The 27,792-nt window shown below is 44.7% G+C and overlaps 1 protein-coding gene across 1 annotated transcript in view; it reads left to right on the top strand.

The window, feature by feature from the left end:
• Positions 1-23,075, top strand: part of LOC143180742 (cell adhesion molecule Dscam2) — a 129,829-nt gene extending 106,754 nt beyond the window's left edge. The window contains exons 13-28 of the mRNA XM_076380687.1: positions 904-1,083; positions 1,772-1,919; positions 2,842-3,140; positions 8,898-9,046; positions 9,232-9,386; positions 10,128-10,309; positions 12,042-12,347; positions 14,291-14,587; positions 15,527-15,662; positions 15,726-15,853; positions 17,412-17,840; positions 18,187-18,471; positions 20,461-20,747; positions 21,022-21,274; positions 21,388-21,478; positions 22,315-23,075. Of these exons, the coding sequence (XP_076236802.1) occupies positions 904-1,083; positions 1,772-1,919; positions 2,842-3,140; positions 8,898-9,046; positions 9,232-9,386; positions 10,128-10,309; positions 12,042-12,347; positions 14,291-14,587; positions 15,527-15,662; positions 15,726-15,853; positions 17,412-17,840; positions 18,187-18,471; positions 20,461-20,747; positions 21,022-21,274; positions 21,388-21,478; positions 22,315-22,732 (3,743 nt within the window). The 3' untranslated portion in view covers positions 22,733-23,075. The remainder of the gene's footprint in view (positions 1-903; positions 1,084-1,771; positions 1,920-2,841; positions 3,141-8,897; positions 9,047-9,231; positions 9,387-10,127; positions 10,310-12,041; positions 12,348-14,290; positions 14,588-15,526; positions 15,663-15,725; positions 15,854-17,411; positions 17,841-18,186; positions 18,472-20,460; positions 20,748-21,021; positions 21,275-21,387; positions 21,479-22,314) is intronic.
• Positions 23,076-27,792: the final 4,717 nt, after the last annotated feature.

The raw sequence follows: 27,792 nt of genomic DNA, 5'->3' as shown, positions 1-27,792 counted from the left end.
TTTTGTTGGATCTTGCAGTGGAACGAAGAAGAAAATTATAGAGAATGCTTTCACAGTTTTAACTTCGTACGAGATTGATATCTAAGCTAAGGACTGCTTATTCAAGATTTCTCATCAACTTGAATATACATTGTTAAAGTATGCATTGACAGTGTATCTATCTTTTGACTGTATTCTCAGAGACATTGTATCTCTTCACGCAACACCGAGCTTTCTTCAGACAGTTACCCATTCCTGATGTTTATTGTGTCGGAAGGAACATCGGCTGACATGGATCTCCTAACGTGGGAATGTCTCTACCTCGGAACAGGGAGATACGTTGGTGCTTCGCCGCTGTTTTCCTATCGATATTGTAATATCGAAGGAAATTCTGTAAAGCTATAAACTCCAGTCTCGTCTCTGACACGAGATTCCTTTTTACTCAATCGCCATATTCAGGTAGGAAGTCTCTAAGAAGGGGAAGACTACCTACCACCCGTAGGAGCTTACCAATTCTCAATTTATAATTCAAATTCAACTTCCTTCGTGTCCTACATTCGATTCTCAGCAGGTTCTAAATTCAACTGTCACTCTCAAATTCAGCTCTCATAAAATCTTCACCATGTCCCAGCTTACCTCTTATTAAACTTCAGATCCACTTTCTATTTCTTTATTTTCCTCTCTCAGAATTTGATTCTCGCCACGTTCCCAATTCGACTGTGTTATTCGTACCGAAATGTGTTACCAAATCGAACCATTTAAACCCTCAATTGGTGGCTTCCAACTTAGAAGTTTCATAGTCGAAATGGCTGTCGCTCGAGGTACCTTTATCGTGGTTCGCGCTAATAACCGAATCACTGGCAGCGCGAATTAGCTGTAACGGGTAGGTTTCGGCGAGTAATGGCCGTCCCTTGGAACATTCAGGTGAAACTCCGGGTGACTACAGAGAACTGGGCTACAGTGGAACGGAGGGAGCAGGGGTAGCTGGGAACGGATCCTTGGTGATCCCACGGGTGTCCCGGGAACACGCTGGGTTCTATCTGTGCCAGGCGAGCAACGGTATCGGGCCTGGCCTCAGCAAGCTCATTCGCCTAACAGTTCACGGTAAAATATTCACTGAACATGGAGTTACTGTCGGATGGATCTGTGTTAGCCAACGGGCCTGCGAACTTGGGATTCCGGCCACGATCGGCTTCTCTGGAATTCTTCCTTTCCTGGCCGAATTTCTGCTCGCTAGCTGGCCTCATACGATGGAAGCAAACGCTTCGAAATAGCGTACTCGAGACGTGTTTCTTGGAAAGCGAGATTACTTTAATATGAATTAGTATCTTCACTCAATTGGCTTTCTCGGCGATGGGTCTTCTATATTTTTTTTTAAAATTATTTATCATGGGACTATAAGTTTTCTATTTCTGTGGTTTCAAGGCAGAGCGACATAAAACATATTCTAAAAAAATTAAAGTCTACGAAATAGTAGACAGCACCTGTACACAGAGATCTTTGAACAGGGTATGAATATCTCAGAAATAAAAAAATATGACTTACGGTGTTTCGTCTTGCAATCACAAGTATAGTCTAAATTGAAATTCCCCCAGAGCCTGAGGGTTGTCTTCAGGACGGGATTAGCGATCCCGGGGTACCCGAGCTATGGTTCACTGATTTGATTAATCAGCCCAGCGACAGTAAAGTTGCAAACTTTTCGAATATTTGAAGCAGGTCCAAGAAATACTTCCGCGTGCAGCGTTCCCACTAATGAAGAGACGAAAAATTAACGCTGTAATTTGTGAAACAGCGGGTCCCCAGGTATCGGTGAAAAGCCGACAGGAGTCTGTGCGACGAGGAGAGAGCGTGACGCTGCGCTGCGAGGCCGAAGGAGACGCTCCTCTTGATCTGAGCTGGCGTGCGCGTGACAGCAGAGTCGATCCCAACTACGATGTTAGGTTTGTATCGAAATTAATTAATGCCCTTCCCCTTCTGTGCTCACGAGTTTGCGCGATCGATGAGACTGACACTTCGATCTGCCATCGACTACCAACACTATATGGTAATTACAGCAAGAGTCATCTGAAACAATCCAGTATAATATAGTACTCTCCCTAAAATGAAATTAAATAGTTTCAATAGTCAGCCAAACAAAATTTCATGAAGACAATGAAGATATTTTGACAATCCTGAATATGTTAACCCTTGTGCAATATTTAAGTAACTCTTACATACAAACTTGATTCGGTTCCTTATTATTCTGAATTATGTATCTACTTTTTAACAAATTTGTACTCAGACAGACTGTTAGAAATAGACGTACGCTTGGTAGTTCTAGAGATTCTTTTGACGTCACTACTTATTTAGCAGTATTAGTTCTAGTTCTAGTGCTCTTACCCATGAAAGCTGTTCTAATGAACTAACAATGCCGCCAAGTCTGCTACCAAAACCCTATAACTTCCTCGATAAATCCCCTTCAAGTTCGTCTCACTCACCCCCGTCAATCTTCCCAAGTGCGTGACTCTAGCGGTTACCTATCTCCCCCGAAGCGTTTTCGCGACAACTGTCGCGCGGTGCGCTCGCTCATTACAGAATCATACGGTTCGCCCCATTCGTCGGCAACTTTCCCTCGCGCGAAAATTACTCCAGTAGCTTGGAGCCGCAGCGTTCATCAATAATTCCCAGCGTAGCCTCGTCAAATATCTATCAAATCCCGCGGATCTGCCGCGTTGCTCCCTCCAGTTTGTGGAGGGATCGAATGGGTTCGAGATCAAAAAAACAGAACAGAATCCACCTCGGGCCTCCATCCATCACGTTCCCACGCGGTCCCTGTCTCTCGGTGGCGCAGTATCGATCACGCCTTGGTCCTTCCTCGATCAGGTACTCGATAGACAACACGAAGGTGGCTGGACGGGTGATCTCCGAGCTGCGTATCACCCAGGCGAACCACATCGACCGTGGGGACTACGTGTGCGTCGCAACCAACGCTTACGGCCACGCTAGGGCGACGATCCACCTGCTGGTCCAGGAGCCGCCGAATTTTCCACGGAATTTACACGTGGCCGAGCAAGGCAGCCGATCGCTGTTGCTGGCGTGGTCATCGCCGTCCAGCGAGCTGGACCCAGCGCACGCCAGCTCGCCCATAACCAACTACATCGTACAATACAAGGAGGCACAGGGTACGTTCTACAGCCTCGCTTAGTCTGCCGTTCGAAACACGACCGCGGCGATAGATTGGCTAACAGCGCGATTATCGATCGAGGGACGCGGTTGTCCATCAGGCGTTACCCGCTACGTCGCAGGTTTATTGAGAGCTCCTGATGTCCTTTCTGTTAGGCCATTCTGAGCCAAAATTACTTTGTCAGGGCAGTGATTGGTCGATGCAAGTTTCATATTACGCTCACGTTTTGTTGGAACTAATTTTGCACTTTATCTGAGTCTTATTTTTGAGGTGGCAGATTTAAGATTCTATCTGCTAAGTATAGTCTTAATTAATTTAGAGTTGGAAGAGAGGAAGGTAGCTCTAAAGAAATATGAGTGACCCTGCGAACTTGTGTCGAGATAATACTGTATTCTGTGAGTAATTTTCATTTTTGCAGTGTACACTGTATTCTCAGTCACGATATAAAGTCATCAATATCCCCACCATTTTTTGCATCTCAAGATCAGTTAATCGAGTATGTAATGTAATTGATAAAAGTTCTGTTAGTATTAAACGTACTAACTTCATTCGTGGAGCCAACACGAAAAGGGCTATTGAATCGACGGACAGGAGGGACTCTGGGAAGCTACCTGCGACATTGGACCTGCCTCGAGACAGAGAGGCGTGTCTCGGGAGCGTGTACGCGTGACTTCGATTGATCGCGGTCAAATACGCGTCCTGTGCACATTGAGCGCCGATAGTGTTGCACAGATCGCGTTCGTGTCCGTGCGCCTCGTTTCGGAATTGGTAATCGGGCATCGGTCCTCCCTCGCGTCCAAATGCACTACGTAGAGAACGTTAGCTTCATTTTCACTAGACTCGCATATTCATAGTGCACTCGTTGCCATTTCTAAACGCGTTCACACCACTGAGCCCTCTGGAGTAAGCGTTGAATTTTTCTGGCTAACAGGAGAGAACAAATATTGCAGAACACTGTGTATTATTTTTAGTAATCATGCTGCCAGGGCTGACGGCTTCCGAGTCGACTTCCGTTCCTTGCTATATAATATTCTGAAGAACTTACATCCCAGCATTTCGTTGTTTCAGTATTCTGATGTCTCTGGGGTTCAAATATTGCGATATTGTAATACCTTGTATGCTTTAATACATTCAGGGTGGCGTGACCCTAAAGTGGGTCATTGGATGATATAATATACTGTTGGGAGTAGATGAATATTATGATACACGTGAAATGCTTTTCAATTTTCCTCTAAAAGCTTTGAAATTTTCATTTTTGACAAGCTGTACTTTATATTCAGTAGATAGTTATGCAAGCAGATATTTTTTATTTCACTCTTCTCAAGAATTCTATTTATTTAGACAGTTTCCTCGTAAACATACAATTCATAAAACAAGAAAAATAAGTAAAAATAACAAGAACGTTCCAACAACTTCACCGCCACCCTATATGCGTTAACGCTCCAAGCTCCAACATTCTAAACACTTCATACCCAAGAGATTCTTCATTCATATTTCCTTAATCCCTAAACACACGAGAAAGGCAGGCCCCTCAGCCTCGTCTTAGTGAAGTTCGAGGACACGCAGCTAAGTTAATCCCAAGAACTTCGCTAATGCGACTTAGCAATTACACGGCTGGTCGTGTCTCTGTCGTTTGGGCGGTAGTTTATTTTGATGTTGCGGTGCACGACAGCTGGTAGCAGAACTGCCAGGAGCAATGTTGCTTTTGATGTTCTTTTGAGGTTCGTACGCTTACTTTCCGCTCGTTTCCCGTAGCTTCTGCATTCTACGTGCCCCGCTAGTAGACGAAAGCTGATACGGTAAAGGAAATAGACACGCCAGTGTTTCCGGATTATGTCGGATAATCTAACCTCGGCAATGCTACGTCAGAAACAAGCACTCACCTTCATGCGGTTCAGCGTTGCTCCAACATGGCCGCAATATTCTGAAACGCCTTTAAAGTCTGGACACCAAAATAGCTTTCCAAATCGTCTGTCCAGAATTAGAATGAAATTACGATCGATCGAACGTAAGGAATTATGAGAAGTCGCTTGGAGGTCGACTCCTCAGAATCGCTACAGATAAGAGGGAGTAGTTGATTTATTGCTTTGACATCCGCGGCAGGAAAAAGACTCTCAGGGAGCTGCTTTGGAATTCAAATCGAGACCTATTCCATCGCGAGGACGTTATCCATCGCCAAGCTCTATCCCCGTGTCTCTTGACATCCCTGGATCCTTTGACTTCCCTGTAATCATTTCTGAAGGAAACGTTCTTGATATCGCCTCACTAAAGCATCGTAATCTTCGAGAAAAAGTTGTGTACTCGTTCTTCCATCGTACACGTTCTTCTGCTTCATCCTCGACACGAAACGTTCATGGTGCTCTCCCTGTCAGCTTCCTGGCACATCTTAATCGATCCCAAAGCGTGCTGGAACAGCATTCCCAGGTGTCCAAGGTATTTGAGAAACGCTGGGCTCGTTGAATTTGACCGGGGCTGGGTAGAGATCGATCCATGCCTCCATTGCGGGGAGGAAGAACTTGTATGTATATTTTTGGATATTTAGGGAAATACCATGGAGCGGAAAATCGCTGGATCCCACGTGTATTCCCCTTGCTTTGACTCTTACGTATTTCGCTGAATCAAAGTCACCGATTTCCTACCCATATTACATATTCTAAGAACTCTCTCCAGTAGAACGAAAAGCGAATATTTATTCCCTATCACGTACTCCCATTTTTCAACTCAAGGAAATTGCTTCACAGAGTAGAACGACGCACTGTATTTTTCATTTGCCTTCTCTCATATTTTAATTAGTTCCTGCCGAAGCATAATCACAGTTTCATTACGACCGCCCCATCACAGGTAGTTTGATTCGTAATGTCTCGACGGGAGCATTAAGACTCCATTATTGGACTGTCAAGCTCGATCTCGAGTTTAATCAATACTCAGCGCGGAGGTTGTGGAGGCAATCGAGGGGAATAAAATTATAACCCAATGTGGCAAACAATATATAATCAATCCTACGCAGGAGCCGAGGTTATTGTTTCTCATCGAGTCATCGATCGAAGGTGTCCTATCGCAGTCGAAGTTCTCGAGTCCAACGAAAAAATAATAAGCAACCCTTCATTGGCGCAGTCAGCTCACGGCCCTCCGTTTTAACATTTTAATGGAAAAATTAATTTTCCTCGGCCTGAAGGGTAGATAGCTCGCTCCTTAGACGCCCCTTGGTCTTCGTATCTGCATACCGACCGACGAAAGTTTTTCAATTTCCATGAAAGCCAACTGGCGAATCAAAACGCGTTGTTCGGCGCTGCCAGCGATCGCGGGAAACCGTTCTCATTATGTTCGACGATATTTAATTACCGCTCCCCATCGAATGACCCGTTTCTTCGTCTTCCTCCAGCCCCTTTTGAAAGGGGGAGGATACCGAGGTGTTATATCGAGCAGCAGCGGGTCGGGTCACTTTTCATGAAAGCGTCGAACGGCAACGAAGGCGGCCAAAGTTTGGCACGAAGTTGGCGACGCTTCTTCGCCGCCCTCCGCTTTATTTTCCCCTCCTGGAGGAAAGTTCCCTTTGAAAGAGCCTCGCCTGCACCCTCCGTCCCAGGATTCGGTCCCTCGTTAACTTCGGATGTCCTCATTTACGCCTAATCGACTCGAATCGTCAGCCCCCGCTAAATTATCGAACTTAACACATGGCGAGGCAGGGCAGAGCCGCGGCGGTGGTGTTAACGCGTGTGAAACACGTTTTCAGGGCAAGCACCGAGTCGAGAATTTGTTATCACTGCCGTCGGGATTTCGTGGCGAGACTATTCCGCTCGATTGAGGGTCTGCTCGGACGAGACGCTTTCGATGCCGCGCGGCGTTCGCGCATTTTTCACCTGTTTCTGTGTTCGACTGAAGCGCTATCGTCTCTGTCGAGTGACTGTGCCTGAACGACCATTCGCCACTTGGTTTCGTTTGACAGAGCCTGCAGTCGATCGTGCGAGTGCGACACGCTTTGCGAAAGTGCGGATAAATCTGTGGTCGGTGGAAGAAATATAAAATCGTAGAAGTAATATAATAATATTCGAGTGCAAATTTGGTAAAATCTTTTATATCTGAGTTGAGATAAAAGAAGAATCACTTACCTCACATTAAAACTGACGATTTTTGCAATCTCTAAGGATCCCATATTTTTTTGAGAAGTTATACAGCTTCTTTCTAAGATTCTATTAAAGTAACAGAACGTTCGGATACTAAAATGTTTGAATAGGTAATGAAATCTCCGGCAGGTATAACTTTACTGTCCTAGATAAGAAATTAGAACATGAAACTGCCTTCTAGATTACTCAATTTGATCCAAATCAAGATGCATGAATGACATAATATTAAAAGTAATGTCATCTCATTAAATCGATCCAGAACACGCCATCAAGGAGTTTTAGTATGCATTACGGCTCTAAATAGACAAAAGCGAGCAAAAATTTAAACCTTGATACAGTCTAATAAGAGTCGGCGATAAGCATCTTTAGTGGCGTGTTCTCTCAAGAATACCACTTTACACACCCCGCGAATGTGTCCCAAGCAGCTTGGCATATTTCTTCCTCCCACGCAGCTTTTCTGTCGGAAGTTCAACGCGAGATTAAGTCACCAAGGTAGTTGCGGCAAATGGGATCGCTCGACGTGAACTCTCTGTCGACATCAACGAGCAGTAGGAGGGAAGGTAACAGAAACCACCATGGCCACCGAGTTTTCACTCAATCAGACCAGAGCATACTTGATTAAACTTGGAGCGCTTTCGAACGAAGTAGCGTAGCTTCCAGCTTCGAAGTTACCTTTCCCCTTCTGAACTTTACCCTTACCCTAAAGCGATCGAAGGGCTGGGGGGATTTCGGGCAATCCCGTTTTACGTCGACTACGAGGCCATCGTTCCCTCGTACGCTCGATTTTTAGAACGATTCGAGGCGGATTACTGCTACTCCACCCGACCAGGTTAATGGCAAACTAATTCTTTCGGTCGAGGTAACGCGATCTCGGGGACACCTAACGTTGCCACCCTGTAAAACCCTATAAATAACGAAATCTTTGGGGGAGAAGTTGCTTGGATCGATTGGGTCAATTCAAGGGCTTTTATGGAGCAATTAATTAGCTTCTTTTCAATAATATTCTTTTGGAAATGGGAATAAAGTAAAATAAGTAGGATTAAAAATTGATTGGATTACAGAATCTTTTATGAGGATTGATATTATATTGTAATTAATAAATCATTGTAATTATGAAAGTAGTCTGAGTCAAAAATCTGAAAAAATTCATTTCAATTTGAGAGTGATAGATGTACTTTCAATCTCAATACATTTATCTTCTCTTAATTCGTGCTTCAGATCGATACAATACTCCTGAAAATCTCATTGTCACATTCAGGACAGATCACTTTAATTAGAATCGACGTGCTCGATAATTCAGAGGCCCTAATGCCACAGTGTCCCCTTATAATTCATATCGACTACTATATCACACCTAATCACCCTCAAATGACCCAGAACACGGTCCAAACAATTTCCCTCTCTTTACGAGTGATAATAGTGTAGCATCGTCAGCCAGACAAACGTGAAATCGATGCAAACGTTCTGGATCCTCGGGCAAAGGTATCAGTAACCGTTTCGAAGCGAGAGCGGAAAGTCGAGCCACTCCGCGTCGTCCACCAGAATTGCGTACCGTAAATTTCTCGACTACCCTACCGACCAGCGATGCACAAAACCCCTCTAAGCGTCTGTCGTTGTCTTTTGCTGGAAAGACGTGTGGCATGAGCACAACACGCAGAAGATGGTGGCAGGGGACAACACGGTCGCGCTGATATCGCCTCTAAAACCGGCGACATCCTACCACTTTCGGGTGCTTGCGGAAAATCACCTTGGAACATCAGCGCCAAGCGACATCCTTCATGTCAGTATCAAACATATCAGCATGCCTCAAAAAAAAAGAAAAAAAGAACGAGTTCAATCTTATCATTTATGTCGCGTTTGATCATCGTTTAATATTATTCATGAAGACTGGACCGTCTCTTTACTCATCTATTATTCTATCCTCCTCTCCCTGGCTCCTGTGTCGCGTCGAAAACCACTGCACAGACCCAGACAGACGGCGAGATACCCAGTGGACCCCCCAGGCACGTCATCGCCGAGCCTTTAGGACCGCAGCAAGTGAAGGTCACCTGGCAACCACCGGATAGATCCCTGTGGAATGGAGAACTTCTGGGATACACCATCAGCTACGCCAATCTCGGGTATCGTTATCCGTTTACAGCTGTTTAGAGTAGTTCTCAGTCCAATCGTGAGCCTCGAACCCGCCAAGGAAGCTCTGCTTGTAGAGAGGGCTCGAATCTTCGATTATCAAACCGATTGTTGACAATGGACCAGTCGGTCAGAGCCGACGATCGGCGCGCGCTTCCGCTAGCGGGAAATGCGGGTAATCGTCGCCCTTTTTGTTCTCGAGCTCTCGAAACCGATATTTCTCGAACGAGATCTTTTTTTTTTCTTGCTTCGCCGCGTGGAAACTCACCTCGCTGAGGAGCTCGCCGAGGAAATTTAATATTCGATTGAAAGCGCGTCGGGACGAGTTCCAATTAGTTTTCTTTCTCAGTTTTCAACTGCGCGCTTCTCGTCGGAACAATCGGATTCTTCCGAGTCGCGAATTCCCGGGATTCTGGATTCTTTTCTTCTGCTTCATCTTGTCGATTACAGTTCGCGAAGAATCACGGAAACGCGCTGGGAGGCCGCGTCGATTGGGTCGTCCGGGCGCGAGCTCCCTAAACGTTCCTTTTCGTCGACGAGAGTTTCATGCCGTCGAGGCGTGGCGAGGGGCGGCGAAGGGAGGGGCCAGGGTATCGGGGAAAGTTCAGGGAATCAGAAGACCATTTTTCGCTCCAGTTTCTCTGGGATGGCTTTAAGTATCGCCGAGTCCCGCGCGTTCCTTCTCGCGCTTTATCTTTCCGCTTCGAGGAACATCGACCATGGCTTTATTTCAGAGGGAATGATCAATCGGTGAACATCACGAGAGTGGGAATCACCGGGAACGGAGACGGTTCGTACGATTATAGGCTAACTGGCCTACGGAAGTACACCCAGTACAGCGTCGTCGTGAAGGCGTTCAATAATAAAGGCGACGGACCAGGATCTGACCCTGTCACTGTGCAGACACTCGAGGATGGTGAGCATGAAGGAATTATTTTTTTTCCTCTCTTGCATGAGACTTTTTAGAGCTTAGAATTTTGTTATTTTAAGTTGGGAGGTGCTGGAGGTCTGAGTTGTGAGCACAGGGTGGGGTAAAAGCTTTGAAGTATATAGGGAAATTATTTGAGAAACTGGTGGCCCTCAGTTGGGGCTACGTTACGTTACAATTAGAAGGAAAATATGGCGAAGGCATTACATCTTGATAGTATGTAGAGATAACTTGCAGAACTTCAATCGTTCTGAGAAAGAAACTTCAATATCACTTCAGTAGAACATTTTTCTGAACTTTCAGTATTAACAGAAATTTTCAGACACTCCTTTGGAAGATTGTCGTACATTCTTGCTCATAAAAGTCTCCAAAATGAATTATCGTACGAATAAGTTTTCCTTATAACGTTGTATTGTAATAAAACTGCGTTGGAAGAGTATTTCATAAGGTAAGGGTCATTAACCCAATCCCACATCTCTTCTAAATAACCTGTTGTTCCGACTCGCCTCGACAGGCATTATCGCGATGAGGTTAAAACGCATGGCGCCCCATTTCAAACAATTAAGTTCTTCCTCTACCTCAGCGCGCATCTCCCGTAATTACTTTCATCTTGGAAGATGTCCCCTTTGGTACTAAAAGGCGCCCACATGACCTCTACACCTCAGAACGATGAAAATATTTCAAGAGTGCAATGCTGGTGTCCCATCCTGTACACATTAGAGGAAACAAGCGCCTCGATGCGCGTCGCTAAACGCAAATATTTCTTCCTTAAACCCTTCTCTAATTCCACCTATCGTCCCCGTCACGTTAATCCCTCGAAAACAATGAGTCCACCTTGAAAATACTTTTACCCGGGGACTTCTGCTTGCGTCCTCTTACCCAGATCTCAAAAGAGAGTGCATTTGCACGGCGTTGCTCTCGACGATGCCGGAAATGCTACCGACCGCGTTCCATTTTCCATCTTGTTTCACCGACTATGGAGAACCCCAGACAACGATCCATCGAACGAGCTTCTTCGGGCGAGGTCTGTTCCGAGCGCAAGCAATGAGGAAAGTGGATCGCTTTGGGGTTCCTGGAGCACGTTGCGATGCATGTGCAAATGAGCCATTGATCGGATGGACAAGAGCTTCCTCTAGCAGATCTCTTATCCAACATTTTTAGATACTTCTTAGTAATTCTTTTTTTTTCTAAATTTAACTTCAACACTCATGTCAATACCCAGGTAGCCTTTTTCCTACGCTTTTCAAGTGGCGACAATTTTGGGTATTAACATAAGGTTAAAACAGAAATGTAATAAGAGATTGTGACTACTTTAGCATTTATCTGTTTTTACTAAATTACAACATAAAAACTATTACTAATATTATCTTCAAAATACCGTATTTAAAGACTTTAAAGTAACCCAGCACAAAAAATGAAAGAGTGAAACCCTGAATCCACTCCTCACGGCACATTACTATTTACCTACTACACCACACCTCAACAATTGCTTGGAAATCAAACACCAGAAGTCCCCAACAGCACCAATCCCCAGTACCTCAGCTCCCAGCATCCCGGGGAATCCCATTTTCCCCAGGATCCCCTAACATTCTACGTCGTCGTTCGCAGACAGCCTTCCTCTCACGAAGATTTCCCGTTCCCTCCATCCAGAACGTAGAACCACGGTCTCCAGCATGCGAGGAGGCGAGGTTCATCGAATTTACGATACGATCTGATGCAGTTCCAAGCGCCCCGCCGCAGAACGTGGCCTGCGCGGCGCTGACCGGCCAGAACATCCAAGTGACCTGGAAACCACCGCCTTCGGACAAAGTTCACGGGATCGTGCAGGGCTACAAGTTGCTGTACGAGGCGGCGAGCGCTGTCCTGGAGCAGCAGGCGGGCCGTGAGACGAAGATCAGCCATGCGTTGAGCACGGTGCTGCATGGACTGAGTCCATACACTAATTACACAGTGCAGGTGCTCGCGTACACTAGAGCGGGGGAGGGAGTCACCAGCAGCCCTGTGTCCTGCACCACCGAAGAAACTGGTAAATCATTTCGACGATGTGTAGTTTTGTCCACGACAGACGAGCAGGGACTGGCAAACGGAAGTAAATTTGCCAGCGAGGATACGGTCGAAGGCAGAGGGCAGAGAGTTAGTCGGGTAGTTTAATCGGTGCTTTATGGCGCGCCGTGCTGTTGATGTTTCGATAGGTCAATACGTTCCATCCTGGAGCTGCTCTCAGTTTCGGTGGGAAATATCGCTGCGGTCTTGGTCGTGGGCCTTGTGTCGTGGGGGGATCGCTGGGCTATTGGAATTTTAATGGGTCGTGGATAATAATGGGTGCACAAGTGGGGTACTATGTCTAGTGGGTGTAGAAAGTATGAGAATATGGTAAATCAGAGGAGTTTAATTTAAAAGCGAAGGTACGTAGTTTAACGTATCAGTGTCTCGAGTTGGGAACTATTAATTAAAGTTCGCGATTGAATTTAATATAGAGAAAGAAAGGAAGTTAATAACGAATGATACTGTGTGGTTTGTTATAACAAAATAACGAACATAGCCCGCAGCTTCGCTTGAGCATAGGGGATGTTTTTGATGGGGAAGTGACCCAGTTTATACCTTGAATTGAACTGACGGGTCTAGTCTGCGTATGCTCCATGCGCTGAGCTGAACTTTGACTAGGCTCGTCAGCAGAATTGCTATTCTGGAACGTTAATATGGGAACTGTTGAAATAGCTTCCTAATTTAGCTTCAAACATGAAAAGGGGGACACGAGATTAGATATCTGAAGTATTCATATTTGCTATAAATCCCAAAGTCAGGGATTAATGGTCCAAGAATTTAAGAAACACGTAATAAGCTCCAAAAATCGCCCATAGTTAAAAGCTCTCTAGGGAACAGGGTAAAGAGTGAATATTTACGTTTTCGTAATAGGAAAATGAGCTTTCGTTAAAACGTACCCGCGCAGCTGCTTTAAATTTCATTCCAGAGGGGAGTGGACTACCTGCAGCCGAATTTCCCAGAATCGGCCACTGTTGGTTAACGAGTGAAACAGGGGTAAAAGAGAGTCAATGACAGAAACTTTAATGCGCTTTGAAGTAACGTTTTCAGTCTGGTTCGGGGGAACTCTGTTGCAGCTGGTTTTCCATTAAACGCAACTGTACGATGAAACGCGACACGGCGCTCGGCGTCCGATGAAATTCCGCTGAAATGGCTCACGAATAATTATATCGTTATCGCGGAATTTATAATATAACGGGAATCCACGCGCGCCGTGTCGCTCTTGCGGCGGTAACCAAAATTTTGTGTACCTCGAAGAAAACACTTGTTCCCGAGAGTTTGTCAACTGTAGACTCTCTACCCCATCCGTGTCGCCCACTCGTCACATCGTGCATTATTTGTTGCCCTTTGTACTCAAATTCGACAAGCGTTATTTCATTCAGCTTTGTGTACGCTATGGTATTGGTCATTACAATAGAATATGCTATTTCCTTCGTCATTCAGCCTCTGACACGTGCAGCTATTCAGAAACGGAGCTATTCAGCAACTATTCATCTCATTTGATTCTAAACCAGTAAAGAAATAAGTAAGGAAATACGACCTGTATATGGGAGACCTAAAAATTCAACAAAAACCAATATCGATTAGTTTGGCTATCGATGGGTTCATATAAAATTTATTTTCAAAGTAGTAAATCGAAAATAGAAGCACGATCTTCATAATCCGCGCGTAATATCCTCCAGTGTCAGCGAAAAGCTATGGCCTCGACGAAGATTCAGCTTCCCTACTCCTACTAAACTCCCAGCAATTTCCGAAATTTCGCGAACAATGGAGGAACTTCCGGCAGGGTACGAGTTAGAGGCTCGAAATCGGTGCTCCCTTCGCGGCGATCGATTATATCGAACAGAGCAGCGTTTCCGTGTAATCTGGTTCGTTTTTCCTCGACTTCCGGGGTTGGCTGTCGTGACGATGGTGTTCTGCTCGCAGTGCCAGACGCGCCAGAACGTGTGAAGGCCGTAACCAGCAACGAGGACGCGGTGGTGATATCCTGGCTCCCGCCGCGGCGGCCAAACGGCATCCTCACCAAGTACACCGTTTATATTCGCGTGTTGGACCAGGGCCAGGAGGTGAAGATCACCAAAAGCTCGCTGCCCGCGCATAAACTGCACCACGAAGCGACGGGCTTGAAGCTTCGCGAGTCTTATGAAGCCTGGGTCACGGCTTCGACCAAAGTGGGGCAGGGACCTAGCACGCCAGTCATCAAACTTCAACTGAGCAATACTGGTGAGTCAATCAATGCTTCTGTGAAAACAGAATTATTTTATATTTGGAATAGGGTGTTTGGAGGTGCAACTATTCTCGTGATTCTAGTGGTTACAGTAGTATGAGTCAATCATAAATGGGGCGCTAATTACGGGAGTGGTCTAAGCAAAAGTTGTGGAGATTTTGAGTAGTTGGAAATTGCTCATTTTCGTTTTATGGGAATTGTTTTATGGGTGATATCTTTATCGTAAAGTTGAAGTAGAAGTTTGTGACGTGTGTATGACTTGGAGTGTTTTTATAATCACTGCACAAAGTAGAATAAAATTGTGTCGTATTAAACTTCGTCTTGGAGAGAGTTTGAAAGTTTACCATTTGGCAACCTGCTTCACTTTATATAGATAAGCTAACTTCTCGTCTCGAAGGAATTGATTCGAGTTCGGCCATTTATGCACGAGAATCGAGTCAGTAACTGCGCGGAAGTATTATGAAGTACTTGCGAGAGCCCCTGAAGGAATCGATTATTCCCTGCCTTTCTCGTTTTTTGTGTAATTTTTCGAGGGAAAGTCCGTCAATCTTCGAGGCTCGTTCAGTATGCGAGGGGCAATTAATCGATACCTCCTTCACGATTCTTTGAGTTGAAGTTCGAACTTTGGCGGAGAAATGAAGGACCACGATAATAAGAATCGAAGGAAACTTTCCGATTACCTTTCTTCGCAATTACGCATTTTAATCGGCCAGCCCGTGTACACTCCTGTTTCCATCAAAAGTATCGGCAAATGTCGGTAAGGATCGATGGTCCTCCCTTCTCGAGTAGCCAGAAAAATCCTCAGTAGTCGCTTAATGGCGAGGTTGTGGACTAGAGGGTTATAGCAGTAGTGAACTTTCAAAACTGAACTCAAACACGGTTCGTGGCTGGCTGAAGTTTAACGAAGAGCAACGATAACCGAGACTTTTAATTAGTTCCAGCAGCCATAATATCGTTCGGAGTGCCGCTGGTAGTACCGTGGAGGGTGGATGTCAATATGGCCTGTCTTGCTGTGGGTAATCCGCGGCCAACAGTGGAATGGCGACGGGGGGACATTAAACTGCATCAAAAGTAAGTAGTGAGAGGGGTACTAGACTTTTTTTCATTTCTGATCGTGAATTTTTTCCACGGCAGTTCAGACATCGGGCCAGACAATGCGCTGACGCTGAGGAATGTGCAAAGGACTCACGAAGGCAACTACTCCTGTCACGTTAAGAACGCTCTTGGATCGGATGAGATCGTCTATACCCTGCAAGTTCAAGGTACATATATATAGTAACTCGGAGATTTGTTAGAAAATACTGTTGATCTATTGGGTTCTTATGGCGATTGGTGACACCACTAGAACTGTTTTATTAGAATCCCAGTGTCGTTTGAATCGGTTCATCGATGTTTTGCCTTTGAGTGCAGTTCTACTGAAACATGATTCCGGGAATCATGTTGCAGTGAATCGAATAGAGAAAATCAATAAATAACATGTATGTAGATAGCGATCCCTTTGACAAACTAGCTTCAGAGTCTGCTTTTGTATATAAAATCGCTCGCTACTTTACTATTGACTGTATCATGCTATCTACACCAGTCACGTTCTATAGACCATTTATAAATTTTCTGAATTTCCTTAAATCTTTACAATTTTTAACCCTTCTCTAAAAATACAAAAACATGTAGAACACTTTATCACTTCCCCTGTATCTCAACACGTTGCAGTATTCCCTGTGCAATAGAAACATTATTATCAGAGGTACAAGATTTCTCTGGAAACACCGGCAGTGCAAATTCTACACGTAGCGCAAGTTTACCTCCTTCCCCCCATTTCGAGGTAATTTCAAAAGTTTTCTCCTCCAGCTGGGAACACTTCCTGAACACCGATCGATTCTCGCGCTTCAGGGTTCATAGCTCGCGTTTCGCGAGGCGGTTATCGTTTGCAACGAGAGACAGATAGCAGCGTGACGATAACCACCATGTCGCGGCAGATACATCGAGTCGACGACCCACGTTTTCGAACGCAACGCTTCAATATTCCGCGAGAACTTTTCTACGTCTGCTGGCAATATCGCGTATATCGTCGCGAAAATGACAGCGGAAAAAGCTCGTCACGAGGTTGGTTCGTTAAAAGTTAAACTGAAACTATTTCCCCCGTCGCTTGGGCCCGTTATCCCCGCTCTTCTACCTCGAATAATTTAAGCCTCTACGTAAGGAATGCCTATGAACATGTTAGAGAGGAGATACTTCGTTATCTGGGAATGTCACGCTCGTTCTCGTGGACGAACGACCGTGGACGCCTCTGCTGCATCGATGCAATTTCTCGGTGGCCCGAATGCGCCCAGCTATATGTGACTGCAGCTTCTACCAACTTTGAGAAAAATGCACGGAATATATTTCGCGAGACACACTCTTGGTTCGCCTTTTGGATGCCTCGATTTTACGAATTGCGGTATTCAGCTTCGAGGATGCATGGAGGCAGCCTCATGAGGGATTTTGATATATATATATATATATATGACTATCAGTTTTTTGAGATCTTGTTGAGAGGAATTTAATTTAATATTTAAAGGAGGGTACTAAGAGATACTAGAAAGTGTTAAATATAAAAAAAATTGGACTTGCACCAAAGGCTGACAAAAAGTCTTAAGTGTACGAGGAACTCAAACTTCATAAACCGCACCTTGTGCCCTCATCATCCACAAAAGAGACACCCATTATCTCCCGCAGGATCCCTTATTTATACCTCCTCCATCCATTGTCTCGTTTGATCAATCGCCAAGCAGACGTTTCCAAACACTCAGGCTGCAGCTCTAATCGACAAACTTTGTTTAGTGCCGCCAACCCCGCCGACTTTACTGGCGACAGGCACCACGACCGACGCGGTGCAGTTGCAATGGAAGCAGGGCGACAATGGGGGCGCCCCCATAAAGGGATTCTTGTTGGCTTATCGTCGAGAGTTCTCCGAGTGGGAGGAGGTGATGCTGGATCGCAAGGCAAATACACATCTGCTGGAAGGGTTGCAGTGTGGTACCAGGTACCAGTTCACCTTAGCTGCCTTCAACAGGATCGGTAGCGGAAGCGCCAGCAAAATCGAGACTGCGAAGACGAACGGAACCAAGCCTGTGCCACCCTCGAAGCACCAGTTGCTTAGGGTGAATCAGACGTTCGTCACTTTGGAGCTGGCTTCTTGGCAGGATGGTGGCTGCCCATTGATGTACTTCGTGGTGGAATATAGGAGACTTCCTGGCGATTGGCTTCTGGGTAAGTTTGATAAATATTTTGTAACTGTTTAAGCAAGGTGTTACATGTAAAAGATTTTTAATTTGTTTTTTAATTACGTGGGGGTCTTCTACCAGAAGAATACCAGAAAACTTAGAGTGACTTCATAATTCTTATAAAAGTTATATACATTATACGTCAAAGTATTCTTAACTTCAAGACAAATGGGTTCAGAGGGACTGTAAGGGCTCGAAAGGTAAATCACGAACTTCTACGAGAATTCAAATTTCTCATGACTGGGGTTACCTTTAGATTTGCAAAGTTTCTATCGAGTTTTCTGATTGAAAATATTCTAAATCGCAACCCATTCACTTCAATTTCCTTGCAGTGTCGAACAACGTGCCGCCACAGTCGAGATTCCCCATCGTGAACCTGGAAAGCGGCACAAAGTACGAGCTCCGTGTAACGGCTTATAACAACGCGGGCTCCACGCAGGCCGAGTACCTGTTCAGCACGTTGTCGCCGACTGGTAGTAATCGGATTCACGACGAGCATCCACCGGAAACGGAGGAAACCTCCCTGTTCTTCGACGCGCACGTGCTGGCACCGAGTGTGATCTCGCTTCTGGCTGTATTTCTGGCGGTGGCTGGCGTCTGCTTTTGCCTGAAGACACGTAAGTCCCGACCTAGTTTCTCGAAAGGGGCCATAGCCAGCCGTGTTTCTTATTCGACGCGCGAATCTCGCAATCGTCGTGTTCGTTCGTCGACATTATATTAACCCTTGAACGTGCGTCGAATAGAATCGTTCGACGGGATATACTGAGGTCTCGTTGCAAGCAGAATTGCTGAATTTCGACTAGCAGTAGATAATTAAACTTTGACTAGTTTCGTAGCACGAATTTACTAGGATTCCAGAAAGTTTACCAGTCGAAATTCATTGACTAGGGGTCGGTGAGAACTCACTTGCTGAAATCCTGAAGATTTTTAATAAAAACGTGGGATGAGGTCACAGAATAAAAATTAATATTATAAGCTTAGAAAGTAATGTGAACTATTTAATCGAAAAAGTGAAGCTTCTACGAAAATATCCTACATTTTTATTAACGTCTCGTATTATACAATCACAAAATCACTCTCCATTTCCCTCCCTTTAAAGAAACATATGTTCCCTTTCCCCGTAAGCTGCTTAAAGTTACCAGTTATGTCGTTCGAAAGTCGATAAGCCCTTTCTAATCCAACCACCGTATGGACCCCGAGCAAGGGCATCAATCGAAGTCGATTCGAAACTAGTTAGATCGAACTGAGGAATACCACAGCGATCAGAGTTCGAAAGTCGGCGGAATCGATCGTTGAAGCTGCGAGCAATGAATGTTCACGGGTCATCGGTCACGGTGGGTGAAACTCGCCGAGACGAAGTCGCTCGATCGAACCCCGCGAATCGACGTGCCACCATTCCAGGAGCTAGAGATAGAATTTCTCGGCGGTACCGACAATTTGCATTAAGCTGAGAGGGCGTGCTGGCGCCGTGCTCGTGCTACTCGTCGTTATTGAGTAGCTAAACATCGCAGGATTGTACTCCAATTACGACACTCTACCTTTGAGGGGTGGCGAACCACGAGGTATCGACCCTTAACAGACGTCGGTTGATTCTTGATTTTCCTTCTCACCCTGCTCGACCCTCACCCCGTCCCTCTTCTTTCTCGTCGGTGCGTGCGTTTTCACTCGATTGCGCTCTTATAGTTTCTAATGTCAATACAAAATCGATTTGCCTTATTCAAGAGGCATGATTAATTAATTGGTTCGTGGCATATTTGAGTGGCTCTCTTGGAAAATTTATTTTCCGAGACGTGATGCAATGGATAAGTGCTGGGGAAGAACGTAGTGGAATTCTTTCGTATATTTTGTAAGAAAGTAGATTCAGAAGGTCTCGTAATTCAATATAAATACCTGTTAAATTGTAGAAGGTATTATTTCGTTTCTGGAATTAAGCTTCTCTTGCTCTAAGCCATAGCAGTAGCTGACTGACGGAGACCTTTGTTCGTAATTCCTGTAACAGATTGTCAAAGGCAAGCTACGCGTTGAAATTCTCACCGATACCGCAATCTAGGGGCTTGTCAGGTCTGGAACGTATAGAAAGCGGTCTCAATGACGTGAAGGGCTTTCTAAGGCTGTCCTTGCAATGTGCTGGGAGAAACGTTAATGCGCGTAGTAGGAATAGAGTGGTCCATTAGACCTTATTAAATGGAAGAATCGAAGATTTTATTTACACAAAATACAAGGTGTTCGACGACAGATGTCTAAATTGAGACGAAAATGCAGAAAGAAGAAATTACACGTGAAGCCACGTTTCTGCGTTATTAGATGGTAAAGATACGTCTAAGATGCTCGTGAAGTATGTCTGACTAAGTACATTCGACTGGCTCATTCTACTGACGTCGCTGCGCCTGACTCGACTACTGCACGCCAGCAGTGGAATAATTCAGTAGAATATATCCAGTCAGACATACTTCGCTCACATTTTAGGTGCTTCTTTAACAACTAATAATTTAAAAAAGCAGCCTCAAGGCTTAAAAATGGAGTATAAGCAATGTGACCTTTTACTTGCAATTGCCAGAAAACATCAGTGTTCAGAAATTGAAGAGATCGTCTGTCGATGATTGTAGACGCAGAACGGTCCGGGCGAGCGAACGATCCGAATTCGCAAACGCAGGCTGCCCTGGAGAACAAGCACAATATGGAGCAGAGGGAACAGTACTACGCGACCGTGAGGAAACCAGGCCAGCAGTCGCCTTGTCGCGAGGTGAGCGCGCTGGAAAGAATTCCCGAATATTCAGAAGACATTTATCCGTACGCCACCTTCAATCTGCCCGAGCAGGAAAACCTCTCGGCGAACCCGATGCGACAAGCGTTCTACTACGAACGCAGCGAAACGATGCTGCAAGGCAATCAGGTATGCTGTCAAAGATACCAACCACTTTCCTCGAGTGACTTCCACGTATACTACCACTCAAAAATATTTATGCAAAGATTTAATAGTTATTGTACATATAATTCTATATAGTATCTACAAAGACAGATATATTTTCAATTGTGCTTTCATCATATTCACTAGAATAGCGAGGGGGAAAATATTTTTGAGGGTGACGTGCATGCCTCGTAAATGTCCTGCGCTATATGCGTGTTCTTCTGATGCTTCCTGCAACTTTAATGTGGAAATGTTGCAGTGCGATATAGACCAATATACAAAGGTACGAGGCAGAGCACGTCGCAAGTCAAAGTCGTTCAAGTCGGAGTCGGAGGAATATGACACTCTGGGCTCGGACAGCGACACGGAGGTCGGTACCAGCAGTCGGACCGAGTCCTCGAACCACCTAGATGACTCTGGACCAGCGTCCATAATGACGAGGTCACCAGGGCCGAACTCGATCGGGCAGAGAGAGCAACGACTAGCCCTGGTCCCGAGGCCGGTTCATCATAGTAAGTTAGTATTCGATTTTCTGTGTCGACGCCGGCAACCGCCTTTAACAGCATCCAGCCGCCACTAACCACTCACCTTTCTTGCATCAACACGTCTCGCGTGCACCTTCCAGATGTGCTGTACCACACGCACGAATCAAGTACATCAACGGAGCCGTCACCAATTTCTGAGAGGAAGACCTTCCCGAGGCTCGAAAAGCAAAGGTAAGGAAATCAAATCCTGCCTCCTCTTATTATAGTTTTGTGCAGATAGGAATTGCTTATAGATTTCCTTTGATGTCGTAGAGTCTCTAGTACTTTGATACTTTGTTCGATAGAGAATAGATAAGTACAACTGGAGGTGGATCTCGAAGCTTGGATAAAGTCTTAGTTAATAGAGACCACTGCTTCTCAGATGGTATATTTGATCAATAGAACTAGATCAAAACTATAATATATAACCTGTATCCGAGCACTAGAATTGTGTGATGAAAGTTCCCAAGTTTACACTACCTGCACCGTATGTAGAACTCTGTACTACTTTGTTAACACATTGCGGTTCCTGCATGGATCTCGGCCATTGCGGTTTGGCAGCGACGAATTAATCAGCATACGAGTACATCTCTGCTTGAACGTATCTACTGTCTTCAAAAGTATAACCGCAGCGATGATAGCGTTGAATTACTCATGATCCCGATTCGACTGTGACACTACTACTCAACGTGGACCGTGTACCGCAATCTGTTACGTATTTTGTCGACCCAACTCACCTATTGTGCATTATTCAGAAGATGCGTCGACTAATGGAAAGCTGAACCAATTTTTCATGATACAATCTCCCTCCTTATGGTCCACTGTTTCCTAGGGACTCGTCACTAATTTCTGAACAAATCTACATGAAGCCTCGAACTCTTCCTGTTCCTCTGCAATCCCCTAGACGTCTGAGCAACGCGCAATAGCAGTACTTCCTTCCATTTCAATTGATCACGTTCTGACAGAATTCAGAAGCGGAAGAGGAAAGGCGACGGATATTGATGGATGTTGCGTTGGGAAACTTGCAGGAATCAAGGAGCAACGGCCGACATGGGGCTCGACGGTCGCGTACCAGGCATCCTTCGACCCGTGATGAAGCTCTCGGAGTCCGGGATGCATTCATACTCGAGGGGAGGATCGCCGAGCCATCCAACGAGGCCTGGCTCCTGCGACAGGCTGGGAAAAGAGCCGAGCCCGAGGAAGTCCGTGGAATCGCTGTGCCTGCTAGAGGAGCCTGGATCATCCAGGATGACGAGGCGGGAGGAGGACTGGGGCAGCGAGCTGTCTACGTTGGAACTGAAGCCTCCGACAGGTTTCACGGACGCGCACGAGACCAGCGAGGCAGAGTGCGACATCGACATGAAGCTGAAGCTCCACAGAAGGAGGACGGGTTTTCCGTCTAACTCGCTCTCCAAATCACCTAAAGACTTCACTATCACTGTCTAAGTGTTTAATCAAAGTATTCGAACGCTCTCGAACGAATGGAAAAAAAAAACAGCGAAAGGTATAATTAAGGGCAAACACAACCAAAGGATACACGCGTATCGCACACACACTGACACGGACACACGAGCGTACACACACGTATGAAAAGAAATATAAAGCTGCCAAGCATGAGTGTTAATTCAAAAATGAAAAAAGAACACAAAAGAGAAAACTTCCTCGCCGTTGAGATTGTCGGGATCACCCAACGCTTCTCTGTGGATGGATGACTGTCTTTCCGTGTAACTACCGTCGACGATCCATTTACAATAAAGAGGTATTTTTGTAAAAAAATTATGAAAAAATCCCTAAACGAACTTGTATTTCTTTATTCATCCTGCCCTTTGAATTATTTTATTTTTAATGTTTTGTTTTTTTTTTGGTATTGCATTTGTTATAGACACTCGAGATTCTCAAGAACATTGATAGAAAACGTTTCTAGATAATGCGGAACGAAGAGAAGGAACAGCTTAGCAGACGCCAATTCAAAAAGGTAATAATATTTTAAGCATATGTTAAAATTTCAGCGAATTTCTCGGTAGTCAGTTTCAACACGTTTCGATCGATCACTTTGCTATTTTCGTAGAGATAGTCGTCCATTAAAATGACAATTCATGGGTATTACCATAACTATAAACGAGACGTCAATCAATTCAATTGCCAGTGCTTATTAGTTACATGTCAATTACGTATCCACGGAATGGAAATACATATAATCCCCGGACAATCCGTAGATATGATCGCGCGTTTGCATCTGGGGTCGATGAACGGAGATAAAGAGGGATAAACTGGAGTCTAATGTATAATAACCATCGTCTTCCACTCGATTCGAAAGATGAATACATTCGGTGATTGATATTATTTTCTCTTCGTAATTACAATGATTTTAACCGATCAATATAATGTGGTGTATCAATTAGGGGGGAGGCAATTATCTGTTTAGGGTTGTCTCTACCATTTTCCGCGACCTATCCATGCTTTATTGAGGAGGAAATTGTTGATAAAAAATACTGTAGTTAGAATTGCCATCAGTAGTCACTACTGTGTCAGACGTATAAACTTCCGCGCACTATTTAGCGACAGTTTAATTTGGCGCGTTCGATCAGCCAATCAATTAAGTGGAGGTCATTAGCTTGTTCTCTCAGTGTGCTATAAATACAACCTCGGGACCGCCAATTCCTCAGATTCTTCCGTGACTTCGTCGCGGACGGACCACCCTGGACCTCCGGAGCCTTGGGGGGAGTATCCCAAGGGGGCTTACTCAAGGGACAGAGAACTCTCCTGCCTCGTGTCCTTGACCCTTTACTCCCTTGGAAGAGCCTTGTTCCCTTATTCCTAACCTATTCTCCTCTCTCCTCTCTTCTCTCTCCTCTCTCCTCTCTCCTCTCTCTTCAGTCTTCTCTCCTCAGGCCTCTCTCCTCTCTCCTCTCTCGTCAGTCCTCTATAGGGGAGAGAGGAAAAGAAAGAGAAGACGATGGTAAAAACCTCAGGGAGGTGGTCAAGGAGTAACCAATGGGCGGAAGGGAAGAGTAGTTCATTTTGCGAGTCCCGTGGTTAGTTTTTAAAGTACCAATCATCAATTCTTCAGCCATCTAGTACTGCATTCTAAGCTAATTCTACATTACCATTCTACATATTCTTATACTCTTCGATTTTCAATTAGAAAATGTATACTTACCCGTGAATCTCGACAGCAGTAGTAGAAGCAAATAATAGAATAGAAAAACAAGTAGTACAGGTCAATCACATCAGCCCAAAGGGTAAATAACATTTTTCCCAGGTGAAACCCAATAAAAACTCACAGTTTGTCGATAGTAAGGAGTGTATATTACTACAACATACTTGTGGAATATCGATTGCAACAATGATCGCATCGGAAAGATTGGGGGCGGTTTGAAGAGGGGTTTTGGAGATATTCGCTACTCATCTACACGGCGGATACGTATACAACAAAGAAAAAACACACACATATCAGCTTGTGACAACAGTTTGTTCGCGTATTAATACGTGTCGTGTAGTCGCGTCACCAGAATAAGATTACAAGAATCCGTACAGAAAAAGAAAGATCTGAGAAAAAATCGTTGGTTGTGGATCGCATATTGAACGCGAGGCAGTTGATGAACGCCCCGCTGTCACGTCTATAAAATTATCATGAAAAATAGTGCGCGTATAGCAGTCAAACAATGTTATATCGTTGATCGTCTAAATAACGGAATAACGGAATAACGGAATGTCTTCTTATCATATTTTTGTTTCTTTTTGTATCGGCATATCCATTATCATCTGCTATCTCTCTCTTTTGATTTTTCCTGCTTTTCGTTCTCATTTCTCCTCTAATTCCTTTCGAATAAAAGTTGCCACGCAAGCAATGATTGACAGACGGTTACTGGTAATGTTTTGTTCGCAAGCAACGATAGGAAGAAAGGAAAACACCGCGAAAAAACGTTCACGAGCGAGGATACATCATCAAGAAAATCCGAACGAACATCAGTTCGACACTTAACATCGAGTATTACGCAGGTAACTGGATAACATTTATCTCGTGTGTGTATACATCCATGCTAGCTTAGTATTTAATTGGTCAAGATACTGTGGTTACGGTGAAGGAGGGTGTACGCGCGCGCGTTTCATTTTGTGCTTTTACATTTACTATATGGGGGGAGGACGCGAGAACAACCGATCTCCTCGTAATTCTAAGAGAACGAATCGTTAGCCATCCACGTCAAATCTCTCGAGGCAACAGTTGTTCTCCGTCTTTCACTTTTCGTGAAATATTTTTGTACTGAAATTCAAACGAATATCCATCGCGACGCAACTGCAGTCTGATGCATCCATCTTGAAAGCGACGCAAAGCGCATCTTTCTCAATATCCCGTTACAAAAATCTACCATCCTGAATGTTTGATCTTACGCAATGTTAGGTAATTTAAACAATCGTAAATTCTTAAAAAATCTAAAACGCTCGTAAGCAATGTTCGCCAGCGGCCACAAAGAAAGCGCAGGAATAAAAATGTTCAGTCGGTTCGCTTAAAATTAATCGCACGCCCAAATATATTGGGATCTGGAGGAAACGATCGCGTGTCAGATAATCTAAAAAGGAAGGCAATTCTCTTAGATTCGTCTTCGAGCATCGACGTCTTCTCTTCTTTCCGTTGTTTCCGACTTGCAGTTCTATCGCGATGGCTTTCCAGAAACACCGCAAGGTCCATCGATTAGGCCAATTGACGAGAGCGGACTGGTGAGTCCGCTTGAAAAGGGATGAGGGTGAAAGCTTGTCGATAGTATTTTCGAAGAGCGTAGTCTTCTAGAGCGCGACGCAGTCGGCTGATCTCTATTTCGGCTCGACGACCGTCGAGAAACGGGTTTACATTTAGTATACACGAGAAACATGGATTATATAAACAGTTATCTCTTATTGTAGGCCTGTGCGAATACTTGCATTTCGTTTGAATGTCGCGCTCGATTGCACTCGACACGCCAGACGATGGAAATCAACGAAGAAAAATCCACTTGAACACGACACACCACGTGAACGGAACTAATTGATCGTAGTAAAATTATTGAATCGTAAAAAGTATCCTTACGTCGCGTTTCTTCTTTTTTTTTTTTTGCAATTTTTCTTTTTATACTTATTCGTTTATTCGCTTGTAGTTTCCACGTGCGTGGGCGATTAAACGATGGTTCGATCTCTGTGGAAATGTGACTCTACCGCTATAACCGATTCCCCGATGATGCTTCGTCCCCATAATTTCTCTCTAATGACTTTTCTTGGTCGACTGTACGATCGAGCGTTCGACTTTTCTCTGTCTTCATATTTCAAACGATTCGCAGACTACTACAGATTAAATTGGATCGAAAGATGCCTGAGAAGGTGAATCGATCTTGATCGCTGCTCGTCGGATCTGCGATTCGTGTAGGCCCTCGTCACATTCCTTCACAGTGCAACTTTCAGTGGCGGTTCGTAGACTGTTCGTCGCGAAATTTAGAATTTAGAAGGACATTAGTAATATCGTTGATCGTTACGAAAGACATTGACATTTTCCGTAAAGCCGCGTTCCCACATATGAAACTCATTTACACGCTTATAAATGGCGTGAACGAGAACATCTAAGATTATTCAATTAAAAAACTGAAGGCTATAAAGGAACGAAAAGGTGTATTAAAAAGAATTTTATTTCAAATCAGAGTCACTGCGCATAGCCTGATGGATATTGTAGCGAATATATCGTGAGAATCAACGCGTCAACAGGGATGCTTTCCAAGCCTTTTAAGCGTATTTCGTACATGTGTTGCACACGTGGGAACGCGGCTGAACGCACCCCTCCGAGCGCTCGAACAGTCGCGAACGCAGATCGGTTCCGTTTCCGTCTGGAGAAACCCGAACGCGTCGAGTACAGAGAAACAACGAGATGCGGAGAAGGACTTGGAAGGAGACCCGACGCCTCCTACGCAACGTGGTAAAAAAAAAATGGAAACGGAACGAGAGAAACGTGTGCGTCGTCGATTACGATTGTGTTATGCTGACTAGACTCTAAATTATTAATCTATACACACCTATCGTTTTTTTTTGTCTCATTCTTCCGAATGAAGTATGTATAATTATTTTATACATGTATAAATGATGGGATGGATCGGTTCCAGAATCGGGCTGGAAACCAACCTCATCTACATCCTCGTATCGTCCTTATAATCACTCTTCCTTTTCTTTTTTTATATATCCATATAGGTACATTCAGAGTTTAAGATAATCCTTATCGTAAAATACAATACAGATCGCGTTGATGCGCAAGTAGGTACCGTGACATGCAACAGATAAAAGTCTTTTTCCTATCATCAGCTTTTCATTTCTATTGTTTTCTTTCACTCGCTCTTGCAATCTTCTTCTCTCCCTCCCTCCCTCCCTCCCTCCCTCCCTCCATCCCTCCCACTCTTTCTCCCTCTCTCCCCCCTCCTCTTCCCTCTCTCTCCCTCTCTCCCCCCTCCTCTTCCCTCTCTCTCCCTCTCGCACTCTCTCCCTTTCTCTCT

The sequence above is a fragment of the Calliopsis andreniformis genome, chromosome 6 (genome assembly GCF_051401765.1).
Source record: "Calliopsis andreniformis isolate RMS-2024a chromosome 6, iyCalAndr_principal, whole genome shotgun sequence".
In the NCBI taxonomy this organism is placed as follows: domain Eukaryota; kingdom Metazoa; phylum Arthropoda; class Insecta; order Hymenoptera; family Andrenidae; genus Calliopsis; species Calliopsis andreniformis.
This window is presented reverse-complemented; position numbering and strand designations above follow the sequence as displayed.